The 13,713-nt window shown below is 49.7% G+C and overlaps 1 protein-coding gene and 1 non-coding gene across 3 annotated transcripts; both read right to left on the bottom strand.

The window, feature by feature from the left end:
• Nucleotides 1–4,750: 4,750 nt before the first annotated feature.
• Nucleotides 4,751–12,784, bottom strand: SSR2 (signal sequence receptor subunit 2). 2 transcript variants are annotated; one of them, XM_006097816.3, is made up of 6 exons: nucleotides 12,682–12,784; nucleotides 11,831–11,985; nucleotides 10,679–10,777; nucleotides 9,489–9,597; nucleotides 6,335–6,412; nucleotides 4,751–5,283 (listed from the first exon to the last, which is right to left on the bottom strand). In XM_006097816.3, the coding sequence occupies exons 1-6, from the start codon at nucleotides 12,742–12,744 to the stop codon at nucleotides 5,173–5,175; spliced, it is 615 nt and encodes a 204-aa protein (XP_006097878.1). In that variant the 5' UTR covers nucleotides 12,745–12,784; the 3' UTR covers nucleotides 4,751–5,172. The 2 variants fall into 2 exon arrangements, with proteins under 2 accessions (XP_006097878.1, XP_023617414.1); XM_023761646.1 differs by lacking the exon at nucleotides 6,335–6,412.
• LOC111827739 lies at nucleotides 6,825–6,949 on the bottom strand. Its single transcript, XR_002831455.1, has one exon. It is a non-coding gene; the product is annotated as a U6atac minor spliceosomal RNA (small nuclear RNA).
• Nucleotides 12,785–13,713: the final 929 nt, after the last annotated feature.

Raw genomic sequence — 13,713 nt, 5'->3', positions numbered from 1 at the left:
AGGTACACACCTGCTTCAGGGCCCGCAGCGCAGAGCTATTGATTTTATTGTTACTACTGAATTCCTAAGTTCAAAGCTAGAGAGTCCGCAGCCCCAGCCCCCTGACCTACCCACAGCTCCTTTGACTAAGTCAGCAATCAGGCATCTTAAGCAACCACCCTAAATAACACCCACGTCTTTGATAAACCAGGCTCACAAATCAGTCAGGAATTTGCTGCTTTGGACTTCCAGGTGTCACCTTTTTTTTTTTTTTTTAATTGGTTTGCAAACCAAACTTAGGTTAGCAAAATCCCCTGCATGGACCCAGGGGAGCCCATGACATGTGGGGGCTACAGAAGAGAGGGAGACCAACCAGTCCTCTCCCATCTCCTCCTGCCAGTTTCTTGGCGTATGTTATGGGTACTGTGCCAAATGGGTGGGGCAAGAGAGGGTCTGAGGTTCAGAGGGACACACCTGAGAAGACTTTGGCCACTGTGTCCCAGGGAATTAACCCATCAGATCCCAGGAGACAGCTAAAAGTAGGGGGCAAAGTAGGGAACCCCTAATCTGATAGATAATCTAGAATCAGGACGTCCCTGGCTCCAGGTATGAGTTGGTGGCCTTTTAAATTTCACAACCCCCAGGGGTAAAGGAACAATGTTAGGCACTAGGAAGGGGACCCTGAATGAATTCAGATATCAGAGTTTTAAAATCCATAGGATTGTGGAGATTAAGAATATGTATAAGGGTTTAGCATCACTTGTCATACACGTATTTGAGTGTTAGTCTTGGCCATAATTGTGATTCCCTCTTTGTACACACACACACACACACACACACACACACACAGCCCCCTAATTAACAATGAGAGCCGAATGCAGGGGGGCTGGTAGAGAAGCCACACACTGTTCTCTCCTCCCAGCTCTGCTTCTGGGGGAGTTGCCCATGTACAGGGAAGGGACCCCGAGAAAGGGACGAGAGGGAAACTCACCAGAGTCGGGAGATATCCCAAGGATGGGGACTTGTTCCTGCCCTCAGTTGGTGACTTCAAATAAGAAAAAGTCCCGCTTCAGGTCGGCCCGCTAAGAATCCAGTCCAGCGCCTCAATGGAAGTGCCCCTCGCATGGTCCTTTTAGAGGGAGGGCTCATGACCCAGAGGTTTGCACAGGAGAAGACAGGGGGGACTCGCTCCAGCCCAGACCAGCCGCCTCTTCTATTACTCCAGCACTTCCCTTCCCCGCCCTACTTCAAACACCCTGTGTGCAGGCCTTTAACCCCTTGTGTGCTGGTCCTGAGGGCTCCTGGGGCCCCATCCTCAGCATTCCCTGGACAAAGGGCGGCCCCCGGGTTTCAGGCTCGTGTGGAAACAGGTAGAGGAAACCAAGCTGGGGTCATCCTGAGGGGAGAGTACGTGGGAACCTGACATCCAAGGAGCCTTCGCCCTCCCTCCCCTGGGGACAGGGTGAAGCCAAGGAGAGAAAGAGAACAGCCGGGAAAGGCTCACAGCTGGAAACTGACTTCACAGCCAGGTCCTGTTGGGGTCAGGGAGGCCCTTTGTCCTCTCTCCGATTTGGCTTCAAAACTGCTTGTTGGTCCCTTTAAGAGGCAGGTTACCGCAGGGGGTAGAGGAGGAAAGATTGTACTTTCTGTGATGAAGGGAGGAGCCTTCACAGGGTCAGCTACATCTGAGGAGGGCCCTCCCTCCAGCCCACAGGAACATGGTGACCGGGCAGCTCAGCATCCACATTGTTGTGGATACCAGGCCAGGATATCTGACCGGCTCCCCTGCCCTCTTCCCTGGTAACAGCTGGGGGGGGCCTGGCTCACCCTCACGTCTTCCATGGGGCAGAGGGCAGCATGGGCAGACACTGGACTTCCTGAGGTAACTGGATCCTCCTCCTGACAGCCCTGCTGGGGCTGCAAGACCTTAGCTGGCTCTGCGAACTCACTAGTTATGGGGCCTGGAGAAGTGATGTATTAGCCTGATTTCCTTATCTGTAAAATGGAGGTGTTAAATGAGAAATGGGCAAATACAGGCACACCAATGCTAGTTATTCAAGTTATTCAATAAATTCGCCAGCTGCCACTGTGTGGGATAAGCCACTTGACCCGGCCTGTGCCTTTCCTGACCCATTAAAGAAGAGGGTTGAATCAGGTGGTGCACGGCCCATGCGTGCTCTAAAATCCTCGTTCTGGGTGAAAGGAAGAGGGCAGTTGCTGCCAGATGTGGAAACTGCATCGTTTCCTACCTGACTGGGCCCCAAACCCCATGATGGGTGACAGGGGTAGCTTCTCCCGTCACAAGAACACAGGGGAGACACCTGCCTCATCTTACTGGCGTGGGGGCCTCGGGAATCCTCTAACTGAACAATCTCGCGTTTGTTCAGACGAGGACACAGGCTCCGGGAGGGGCGTGTTTTACCCGAGGTCAGCCAGCCAGCAAGTGGTGGATGCGGAGGGCGGATGCCCAGCATGCTGCCCGTCTGTGGTCAGTCCTGCTTCCACCACTTAGAGCCACTGCATTCATTTCCCCGTTTCTTGGAAATTCGTACACCCGTTTCCCTTTGACTTCCTTCAGGAGGAGTCCCCAAGCCTAGTGTGTGCGGGTGGACACCCAGGCACCTGGTTCCTCCTGGTACCAGGGCTGGGTGTGTGGGTGAGCTGAAAGTTTGGACGACGTGGGAGGAATAGTCAGCTGGCTCCCAGGGTGGGATCTGGAACACGTTGGCAGCTGGGTTACTCTCTGTATTGCCTTTTAGGGAGGAGCCCCTGTTTTGGTGCCCAACCTCCAGGAAGGATGGGGGACCCAGGCTTACTTTCCCTCCGCCGTGCAGACCTGCACACAATCTGGAGATCAGGGTTCCCACCTTCCTAGGGTGGTTTCCATTAGAGCAAAGGACGCTATCGACCACTCCTCCTCCCAGTCAATTACCTCAGAAGTGAACAGGGTTCAAGCATAAAGCCAACTATTCCAGCTAAGTCTGCCTCTAGATCAGTGGTTCTCAACCTTCCTAATGCTGCAACCCTTTAATACAGTTCCTCATGTTGTGGTGACCCCCAATTTCATTGTTCAAATTGAACATAATTAAAGCATAGTGATCAATCACAAAAACAATATGTAGTTATATATGTGTTTCCCAATGGTCTTAGGCGACCCCTGTGAAAGGGTCGTTCGACCCCCAAAGGGGTCGTGGCCCACAGGTTGAGAACCCCTGTTTTAGAGGCTCTTCCATTCTCCAAGCCCACTGCTCACGGGTGGGCTCGCATCCCATCCGACACCAGTGGAAGTGGATCCCTTCAGAGAGGAAGTATCTGGTGTTGGCCCCTTTTCAAGGTGCCTGGGACACGAACGCCTTCACAATGCTTCTCTTGTTAGCTGTCCGCGCCCCCTCCCCCGCCCGAGTCTCCTCCATTCTTACAAGGCCCAGGACAGAGTGCTGAGCTCCACCGGGAGAGGTAAAGATGGCCCGTTTCGGGAAAGGAGCACCTCTGAGTGGAGACAGGAGGAGAGTTCTCTAGGACCTTCGGGTCACGAAGCTCATCCTGGCCTCCAGAGCACAACACCGCCTCCTGCAGGTGAGCTCGCTCTGTTCCCGGGGAGACCGCGCAGGTGGAAGTGTGCTTCCTCCTCCAAAGACGAATGCTTCCTAGACCAGCTCCCTTTTCCTCCTCACCCCCAGCTCCTGACCATTGTGTTCCCCCCGTTCTCCCGAGCAAGCCCAGGTCTCCACCAGGACCAATGGCGGCAGCGTCGTGCTGTCCCCTCCTGCGCTCTCACCTGGCCGGTCCCGGGGTGTCCGAGCCACAGCCCCTGGAGCAGGGATGTGAGCTGGTGGAGGGCCACTCCGTTTGGAGCCTCGCGTTGCCTCCATGTCCTTTTCATCCTTCCTGGGGCCCAGAGGCTCCGCTGCTGGGCAGAGGAAAGGTTAAACCGGTTGGGCAGCACGCCCCCCCCCCCCATCCCCAACAGAGTCTAAACTGGGAAACTCGGTGGCAGGAACAAAGCGGGTGTTTGTTGGGCTGCTCCCCTGCCTGGGAGGCTGTTCTCGGACCACGGCATTCCTGGGTTGGACAGAGTCAGCTCGGAGTGGCTTCTCCCCACCGCTGCTGCTGCAGCGAAAGCCACCGCCTTTCCACAGGCCGTGCTTAGGGACAGCTCAGGGCATCCAGGTGCTGCCGCTGGGCCAGAGCTCAGAGCAGAGGCACAATTCAAGCTCAAGAAAAGCTAGTTCTCAAACAGAGGGAGGACTAGAACCAGGTGTAAGAGGTAGCTTTTCAAGAAGTCAGTAAGTAAACCCTGGCCAGTTTTCTCCGTGGTTAGAGTGTCAGCCTGGGGACCAAAGGATCTTGAGCTCGATTCCTGGTCAGGGCTTGTGCAGGAGACAACCAACTGATGTGTCTCTCTCACATGGATGTTTCTCCACTCCCCCTCCCCCCTTCTCTCTAGAAATCAATGGGGAAAAATATCCTCGGGTGAGGATTACAAAAAGAAGTCAGTATGAGACCAGAACGGCTTCCCCACCTCTCCTTGAGTTAAGAGGAGCGAACAGTCAAGACAGGTTCTGGGGAATATGTGGTGACTGGTGAGAGCAGAGGGAAATAAGGGTTGAAGCAAGGTGCTCAAAAGCAGATAAACAGTATCTCCATGGGAACAGGACCCGCAACCCCCACAGCAATGAGGCAGGACTCGGCTCACCTGCCCAGGAGCCTAGGCTCTCAGGTTTGAGCTCCAACAACCTGCACTCACTCAGCTGATGAGAAAACGGGCAAGTCAGTGTGGCATTTGTTTTTATTAGAAAACCCATTTGGTAAGCACTTCCCTAACCCGGAACAGGAGCTGGGTAGCCTCCGAGAGTCCCACAGCTTTCACTTTATCTTCTATCCCCTTCTGAGAGGGGAGAGCAGATGGGGGTGGTGTCATGCAGTCTCCAAATGCCCCCTCCTGCACTGGAGAGCTCATACGGCCAGCAAAACACCCCAGGGCACCTCTAGGCTCGGGGCATTCTTGTCTGTATGGCTTCAAGAGGGAAGCGAGGCTCTCGTAGTCCTCGGCCCAGTCCTTCCCTCGGGATGAGAGCAGGGCAGGGTCCAGGAGAAGGCGGCCGAGGGCTAAGGGAGGAGACTGCATCTGAGATCCCTCTGGAGTCTGGAAAGCACCTGCGTTTCTTGGGATGGGAGGGCTGTGCAAGCCCCTCAGTTCTTCTTGGTCTTGGGAGTGTCGTACTTCCTCTTGCTGGAGTACCACAGCAGCAGGGGGACCCCGATGGAGGGGAGAGTCATGACCCCGAAGGCTGCCCAGTCCAGCTGTGGAAGACAAGGCCTTGCTTAGACGAGGGAGGAGGGCACAGGAGAGGACCAGGAAGGAGGGGGCCAAGGAGAAAGGGAGCAGCCCCGCCCACATTTTAAGCAGAACCTCCTCTGACCACTCCTGAGGGAGAATGGCTCTCTGAAGACCAATCCATCTTTCTCGCTGTGAAGCCAAAGCCTCACCTGACCCCACCCAGACGAGAAGAAAAGCTTTTCTCTTCCAAACAATCTGTGAGGAGGGAGACGGCCAAGTATTGCCCGGACAGTCAAGCCTCCTGTGATCTAACCCCACTGTCTCCAGCCCCTCCCCCATCCCTCCGCCTCATCTGCCCTCCAGCCTCCTAGACTACTCGCCATACCTGGATGGCACCTCGCTCTTTCTCACACTGAGTTGCTCCCTCTCCCTACGAGGCCCATCCTTGCTAACCTCCTCCTCCAGAAACCCGCCCTGACTCAGACCAGGCTGGATGTTCCTGCTGCATGCTCCTCCCGCACCTTGTATACGATCTCCACCAGAGCATCTCCCCTCAGTGACTTGTTCTGAGTCCCTAGGAGCCCCTAAGATCTTTATGAAAAAGGCTATGTCTTGGTCACCGTTGTTTCCCAAAGCAAAGCACTGAACCGAGCACGTAATTAGGAGCTTCATAATTATTCACTGAATGAATGGATGAGTACATGAATTTCCTCATTCAGAACTTTAGGCAAATCTTCAAAAAATTCTCTCTTAGACTAGACCACAGCTAAGTTCCCGCTTCACCTTCCCAATGCTCTACAACTCTTTGAATCTAAGCAGATATTCTTTTTAAATCTCAAAATAACCTCAAGACTCCAAGATGGGGTTCTACTCAAGGATGAGGAAAGAAAAAGGGCAGTTTTTTGGTTCTGATCATTGTGATCTCATTACTAAAAATCTCTAATCATAGTTAAATCAGGATATTTGATGGCTGTGTCAGACACCAAAAAAACAGATACGGCAAAAACCAACCAATTAAACAAATCTTCTAAGGACCCAAGGTGGGCTCATCCCAGACAACACTGTGCCGCTTACAAAGTGAGGTGAGAATCTCCTATCAAACTCCCGCTGAGCCAGGATTCCGCCCTGTCCAGGTGCACTGGTGAAGCCAACCTGAAAATAAAAGCAAGACATAAGGCAAGCCCCATACTGTCTCACCTGAGAAAGGGCAGTCCCAACCAACCTAGTTCTAAGCATTATTCATTTTTTTAAAATTCTCTATTAGTTAAGGTATTACAAATGTGTCCTCATCCCCCCCATTAACCCCCATCCTCCCCCCCCCCCGCCCCCCGCACTCATACTCTCATCCCCCTGTTGTCCATGTCCATTGGTTTGGCTTATATTCGTGCATACAAGTTCTTTGGTTGATCTCTTCCCCTTACCCCCTCCCTCCCCTACTGGGGATTGATAGTCTGATCGCTGTTTCTCTGTCTTTGGATCTGTCCCTGTTCATCAGTCTATGTGGTTCTCTATAATCCACAAATGAGTGAGATCATGTGGTATTTATCTTTCTCTGACTGGCTTATAAAAACAGTGGTTAGATGCCACGAAGTAGGTGGCAATGCCTTAACCGTAGGCGTGTTGTTAGGCCCGAGAGCCAATCCATCCTTGTCAAGGGGAGTGCTAACCTTCTCTCCTTTCATGCAACACTCTTTTTTTTTTAATTGACTTGAGAGAGAGAAACGTCGGTTTGTTGTTCCATTCATTTATGCAGTCATTGGTTGATTCTTGTATGTGCCCTGACAGGGGATCGAACCCACAACCTTGGTGTATCGGGACGATGCTCTAACCAACTGAGCTACACAGTCAGAGCCTAAGTGTTAGATTCTTAGAGCTTCAAGAGGAAGAAGAGCTTTTGAACTAGAGAGAGTTGGGTGATTCTTACTGTGTTGTAAAGGGGAGTAAATTAGGAGCCAGGAGACCTGAGAAACACATGATGAGCATTTACTAAACAAGTAGGCCAGGGATGCAGCTGAAATTCAAACCAAGTCCTTCTACCTTAGACTCAGACTCGGGAAAGAGTGGCTCACCACCACTGGCCCCTCTGCAGGGCCAAGTGTGTGATGGAATGACTTGCACTTGCCACTCATTTCCTTATTCCTCCGGTGGAAATACTCCTCTGTACCTGAGTGCCGTGAGGCTCCAATGAAATGAGAAAGACTCTGGACAGTACAAAACCCTGCCCAAATGTACAGAACTAGAGGGGGCTGAGTCTGGCCCACATTCCTTTGTCTTGGAGAGCAGGCCAGGACTTTGGAGCACAGTGCAAACAACTCGGTTCTAAAGTGGCAGCTGAGCCTTTGGTTTTTTGTCTTTTAACCCATTAGACACCATGTAGAACCAGATTCCTAAAAGTTGGTTCTTTCTTTCTTTTTATTTTTTTGAGGAGCTGCCAAACTGTTTTCCCAACGTGGCAGTAGCATTTTATGTTCTCGCCAGTTGTGTTTTCGCATTTTATTTTTTCACATCTTTGCCAACATGTTACTGTCTTCATTTTTTATTATAGCCATCATAGTGTGTGTGAGGTAGTATCTTATTATGTCTTTTTGTTGTTGTTATTGTTGTTTTTAATCCTCACCCGAGGACATGTAGAGAGAGGGAGGAAGGAAGAGAGAGACAGAGAAACATCACTGTGAGAAACATCCATCAGTTGGCTTCTGCATGCTCCCTGAGAGGGGATCAAAATCACCACCCAGGTATGTGCCCTTTCCAGGAATCGAACCGGCAACCTTTTGGTGCACAGGAAGCTCAAACAACTGAGCCACCCTGCCAGGCATTTTAAATATTTTTTCACTTACAGTTTACATTCAATATTATTTTATATTAATTTCAGGTGTACAGCATAGTGGTTAGACAATCATCTACTTTACAAAGTGGTCCCCCTGGTATTTCAGTGCCCACCTGGCACCACAGCTAGTTATTACAATATTACGGACTGTATTCCCTGTGCTGTACTTTACATCCCAGCACTATTTCTAAAGCGGATTCTGAAAGTAGAAATGACACAAGATGTGGCAATGTAACAGGGATTACAAAAATATGGCTCCACATGGTCTATAAAAAAAGAAAATTCAGAATGTGCATTTAACGAGAATTTTGGATTTTGTTTAGTTCTATGGTTGACTCTATTCTAAGACCTCTCCCTAATGTGTACTTGCTAAGTAGCCAACAGCCCATCGTATGGTCCTGTCAGAGGCCTTTATGAATTCATGACCTAAGGTTCTTGAGGGCTGGGACAGCGTCTTAATCTTCTTGGTATTCCTCAATACCAATTGCAAGGGCTCAATAAATGACTGTTGACCTTTACATCAATCAGTCAAAGATTATTGACTACTGTTTCTATTAAATATGGGAAACAGAGAGAAATCTAAGACAAAGTCCCTGGCTTCAAGGGGTGTGTATTAAATTGGGAGTGAGGTGGGGGGGAAGACCTACACATAAAGAAAGAGAACTACTGAAGACAGTAAATAATTAAATGTTCAAGTGCCTGCAGCATAAGAGCGACAGACGTTTAGTTGCCTCGATGAATGATTACTGAAAGAAGCAGGAAAGAGCAATGGGAATTGTGAAAGCAGACGACAGAAACAAGGCCTTGCAGCTCAGAGCTGGGTCTCGAGAAGGCGTCGGATAATGAAGTGGAGGAGAGAGAGTACTTCAAACAGAGAGGCAAGGCAAAGTGGGAAGAACAGCACCGGGAGGAGCCTGGCCTAACTGGGATGGAGGGTCTTTGTGGGTCGGGTGGAGAGAAAGCAGGAGAGGCAGAGAACAGCTGGACTACTGGAGGGTATGCAATGACAGGCAGAAAAGCTTGACCTTGATGCAATAAGCAGAAGCATCCAAAGCAAGGGAAAGACATGGAAACAGTGAAGATGGGGAATGATCTGACAGGAGCATAGATGAATTGGAAGGGCAAGGACAGCAATGAACGGGGCGATATTTGACACATTCCAGATAAAAAGCCAAGCAGAAGGAATGAAGAGGAAGGGAATGCTACAGTACTCCCCTCCCATCCATTTCAATTGTTTTATTCTGGAACTTTATAATTTGAAACATATTTCCTAAGGACAATATCCCACGTTTCTGGTCTTTCTTATCTTTCTCAGAATTTAGTGGCGACCTTGACAATTTTCTGCAGGAGTTTTCAAAGGCAGATCTGAGCCCCATCCAGCTAAGGGTTTGGGCAACTCACCACAACGGGCCCATCCTCCTGGGCCAGGTAAGTAATAGTTGCTGAGGTGAAGTTGAAATAACCGGCCTTGAGAGGGCGCAGGACAACAGTATGGGAGACGTTGCTAGCACTGGTCCAAGAGTTAAGGAAGGGAAAAAGGTGAAGCTAAAGTTGTAACAACCTTTCAACTTGTGGAATAAATGCACCATTTACAAAAGAAGTTGCCAATACATGTGGTGATTGCATACTTGCAATCCTCTGCAAGAATAATAAACATATGCTTTTTTGTAAGCCTAAAGTATATTATAATATGATACCTTTTTTTTTAAATCCTCACCCAAGGACATTTTTTCCATTGATTTTTAGAAAGAATGGAAGAGAGAGGGAAAGACAGAGGGAAAGACAGAGAGAAATATCGATGTGAGAGAAACACATCGATTGGTTGCCTCCTGCCCCGGCCCCGGGCCAAGCCTGCAACGGAGGTACGTGCCCTTGACTGGAATCGACTGGGACCCTTCGGTCTGCAGGCCGACGCTCTATCCACTAAGCCAAACCAGGTAGGGCAATATGATGCCTTTTTAGCCAAGTTTTAAATCCATGATGTATTCAGTATCGAGGTTTTTGAAGTAAACTTTCAAAGCAATATATGTTATGGATGAAAAATTAGTCACTTAAGCTCACAGAAAATCCTTCATTGACTATAACTGAAGGAAGTTCTTGAAAATGCAAAATAAAGACAAACAAAAACCACAAAGAGAACACTAACTCTCATCAGAAAATCTAAACATACTTTAACTCACATGGGAAAAAAAATCTAATTCAAAACACTCAGGAAACAACTGGTAGATCAGAATAAGAGACCCATTGACTAAGAAGAATCTTTGAAAGGTCCCTCAGGTCCCTCACGTTAGCATCCAATTGAATTTCTTTTAAAGGCACCCTCCTTTGCTGGGCCACCAACATCTACTAGTAAGTGTCCACGTCTTCCCAACAGAGTATGTCTTAGGGCTTATAACCTAAACGTCAGAACCTCAGGGGCATCCAAAGCACACGAACAAAGCTGCCACCAGTATCTCCTGCCCCATCTCATCCAGAGAGATGACAGAAAATGGCCATGCACCCCTGGACTGTTCGAAGGGACCCCGCTTTCTTTGGTGGCAACGTCCCCCACCCCCACCGCCAGCCTTCATCACCCAGTGTCAAGAGGATACGGGGCAATCCGGTCCCATTTGACGTTGAGCATTCCGGAGACAATGCCAAAGTCTTCTGGAGGGAAGGAATCATCAGATAATTCCACATCTAATGCAGCACTAGAAAACAGAGGCAACAGAAAAGGTTTGCAAGTCATGGATATGAAAATGAAAGCCATCAGCAATCAAATCCGCCTGCTTGTCCTGAAAATGCAAAACTACAAAAGACACATATGACTCACATAGGCAGTAACTTGGGTTTGTTGCACCGAAGAATCCAGGTCAAGGACTGGATTCTATGTCTCAGAGGCACCAAAATATCAAGTATCTAGTAGGAAGAAATGGGCCCAAACCCATTCTTGTCTCAGTTTCTCTGTGTGTGTTGTTGGGAGGATGGAGGGGGAGAGGAGCAAGATGCATATGGAAGGTCAAATTAGAGGGAACAAAATTTAAAAAGGCAACAAAAGTGTGTACAGACTAATGAAACAAAGGAAGCTGAAACTTTAAACCCTGAGGTAAGACGGAATCACACATTTTTTGTTTTGTTTTGTTTTTTTACTTTAGGATGTTTTATTTCGATTGTTTCTTTTTTTTTAAATTGTTTTATTGCTTAACGTATTACAAGAGTATTACATATGTCCTCCCTTTTTTCCCCCCCGCCCTTAACAATCCCCCGCCTCCCCTACCCCCAGTGTCTTATGTCCCATTGGTTATGCTTATATGCATGCATACAAGTCCTTCGGTTGATCTCTTACCCCCCCCCCCCCCAACCCTCCCCGGCTTTCCCACTGTAGTTTGACAGTCTGTTCGAGGCAGCTCTGCCTCTGTATCTATTTTTGTTCATAAGTTTATAATGGTCTTTATTATCCATGAGTGAGTGAGATCATGCGGAATCACACATTTTATGCCTTCTCATTTTCCTCTTCGTTTCACAATTCCTGCTTCTCCCCCCACTCTAAAACTCTCCCAATTCAAAAAAAAGTGGGAGATGGTTTCTTATAGCCTGGGTAAGAATGTCCTCCTCCTCCTCCTACATTAGGTCCAGCTGTGTATTCATTCGCTCATATCTGTTGCTGGAGGTCTCCCAACGGGAAATCGCTGCTGGTGCTGTCCCAGCTGGGAAACCCAAGAAGCCCGGAAGGGGCCTACCCTGCGGCTCCAGGGCCTCCTTACCTGGAGCCCACGTTGTAGATGTTGTACTGTAAGGTCAGGTCTCTGCCCTCCACCGCATATCTGTTCAGCAGTGATTTGGAGGCCAAAAGCCTGGCTCCTTCCTCTGCTTGTGTGACAGCAAGTAGAGCCAACACTACCAATGCCAGCAGCCTCATCTGTGGGAAAGAAGCAAAGTGAGCAGTCCATGCAAGCACGGAAAATCACCAACAGCTTCCCGACAGTCCTTCGTGAAAAGCCTAGGGAAGCTCTTTGATGTTCCGGAAGCAGCAGCCCCTTCCAGAGAGCAGCCTCGGAGCCGCTGGGACGGACCTGTTCGCGCCTCTCCTGCCATCGCGGCCCTGCAAGCCCTCGGATCATCGGCCTCAGCACCAGCATACTCACCACCCTCTTTCTGCCGGGGGACCGAGGTGCTCCCCAGCTGATAGGGTCTTCTGAGATGACACCATGTGGCTACAAGAGGGCTTTTCTTGGGGTGCCCGATTTCGGCCGATCTCAGCCCTGCAGCACCCCCCAGCTTGCCCTGACACAGGAGTCCCCCACGGCTGCTGCCTTCCAGAACGTGGCCCTCTCCTCCATCGCCCAGCTCCACTGAGAGCCCACCGCGCGCTCGCGGGGTCCTCCCACACACCCTGCATCCCACCCTTCATCCTTCCCCCGGGATCCCATTCTCCTCGCCCCGACATCCTTTTGTGGTTCCCTCATGGGCTCAGTCTGCTCTGCCCCCTTCCCGCCTCTCCGCAAGATTGAACGCCGTTCCGCGGCGCGCCCTCTCTCCTGCCCCTCCCCCAGCTGACCCTCAGCCGCTAAGTGAGGCGCGGACATGAGACACCCCCCTCCTGCTCGGGACTCACCGTGCACCCCAAAGAAAGCTTTGGGGGAGGGGAGGAACCAGTACCGGAAAAGAACGTCAGCATCCGAAACACCGGAAATAAGCTTTGACAGGAAACCCCGGTGCTCCGCCCGATGCCTTCTGGGAGTTGTAGTTCTTGGACAAGCCCCACCTTTCCCTTTGTAGTGCTCGCGGACCTCGGAGACACGAGGCACTTCAGAAAGGCTTGGCTATGCGTTCTCCTTGCTTTTATTATTCTGTCCCTTTCAGTGGCTTTTCAAGCTGGGTTGCCTTTACCGTATGTGGCCAGCACCTGATCAGCTGCTTTGCGGAATTGGCATACCTAGAGATTTTGATCATATATTTAGAATGGCGAGTGTACTGTCGAACCAGGAATTAGAGAAAAGCTATTCTTCTCAGGGTTACTAGAATTCTAGTTCTAGGCAGGACACTTAGTCACCCCCTACATCCAGTAAGTAACCAAGCCCTGAGCTTTATTTTGAATTCCTTTGAGGTGCTAACTCCATGTACCAGTCTGACTCCTGTGCTGTTGTCACATACTTAAATTTTCTTTCTATAGATTTTAAACGCCATGAGACATTGTCATTTTTGTTTTAGAGTCAATGTTGTTTATTTTGTTAATCCTTACCCGAGGACATTTTCCCACTAATTTTTAGAGAGTGGAAGGGAGGGGGGAAGAGACAGAAACACAGATGGGAGAGACACATCCATTGGTTAATTGGTTGCCTCCTGCATGCACCCCCACCAGGTGGGGATCCAGCCAAGGCACATGCCCTTGACTGAAATCGAACCCGTGACCCTTTAGTCTGCAGGATGGCTCTATCCACTGAGCCAAACCGGCTAGGGCATGCTATGTCCATTTTTATAGTTTCATGTCTCTGCTGAAATTTCTAAGGTTGGCTTTTATCTTCTTGTTTTCACTTGTATAATTTCAATATGTGGAATTGCCGTGGGTCTGTTTATTGTCTGTCATTTCTATTTGGTCTCATTTACATTGCCTTATCTCTTCAACTGCTTAATTTTTATTGTGGTT

This window comes from Myotis lucifugus, unplaced genomic scaffold (genome assembly GCF_000147115.1).
Source record: "Myotis lucifugus unplaced genomic scaffold, Myoluc2.0 scaffold_211, whole genome shotgun sequence".
In the NCBI taxonomy this organism is placed as follows: Eukaryota; Metazoa; Chordata; class Mammalia; order Chiroptera; family Vespertilionidae; genus Myotis; species Myotis lucifugus.
The sequence above is the reverse complement of the archived record's forward strand: the minus strand, read 5'-3'. Positions and strand labels throughout refer to the sequence as shown.

Excerpts from the sequence above, each read along its gene's own strand:
- SSR2 (XM_006097816.3), bottom strand. The coding sequence starts at position 12,744 with ATGCTGACGTTCTTTTCCGGTACTGGTTCCTCCCCTCCCCCAAAGCTT. Across the intron at positions 10,778-11,830 it reads ATCTACAACGTGGGCTCCAG|TGCTGCATTAGATGTGGAAT; the intron begins GTAAGGAGGCCC and ends TCTGTTTTCTAG. Across the intron at positions 5,284-6,334 it reads GGAGATTCTCACCTCACTTT|CTGGACTGGGCAGCCTTCGG; the intron begins GTAAGCGGCACA and ends TGTCTTCCACAG.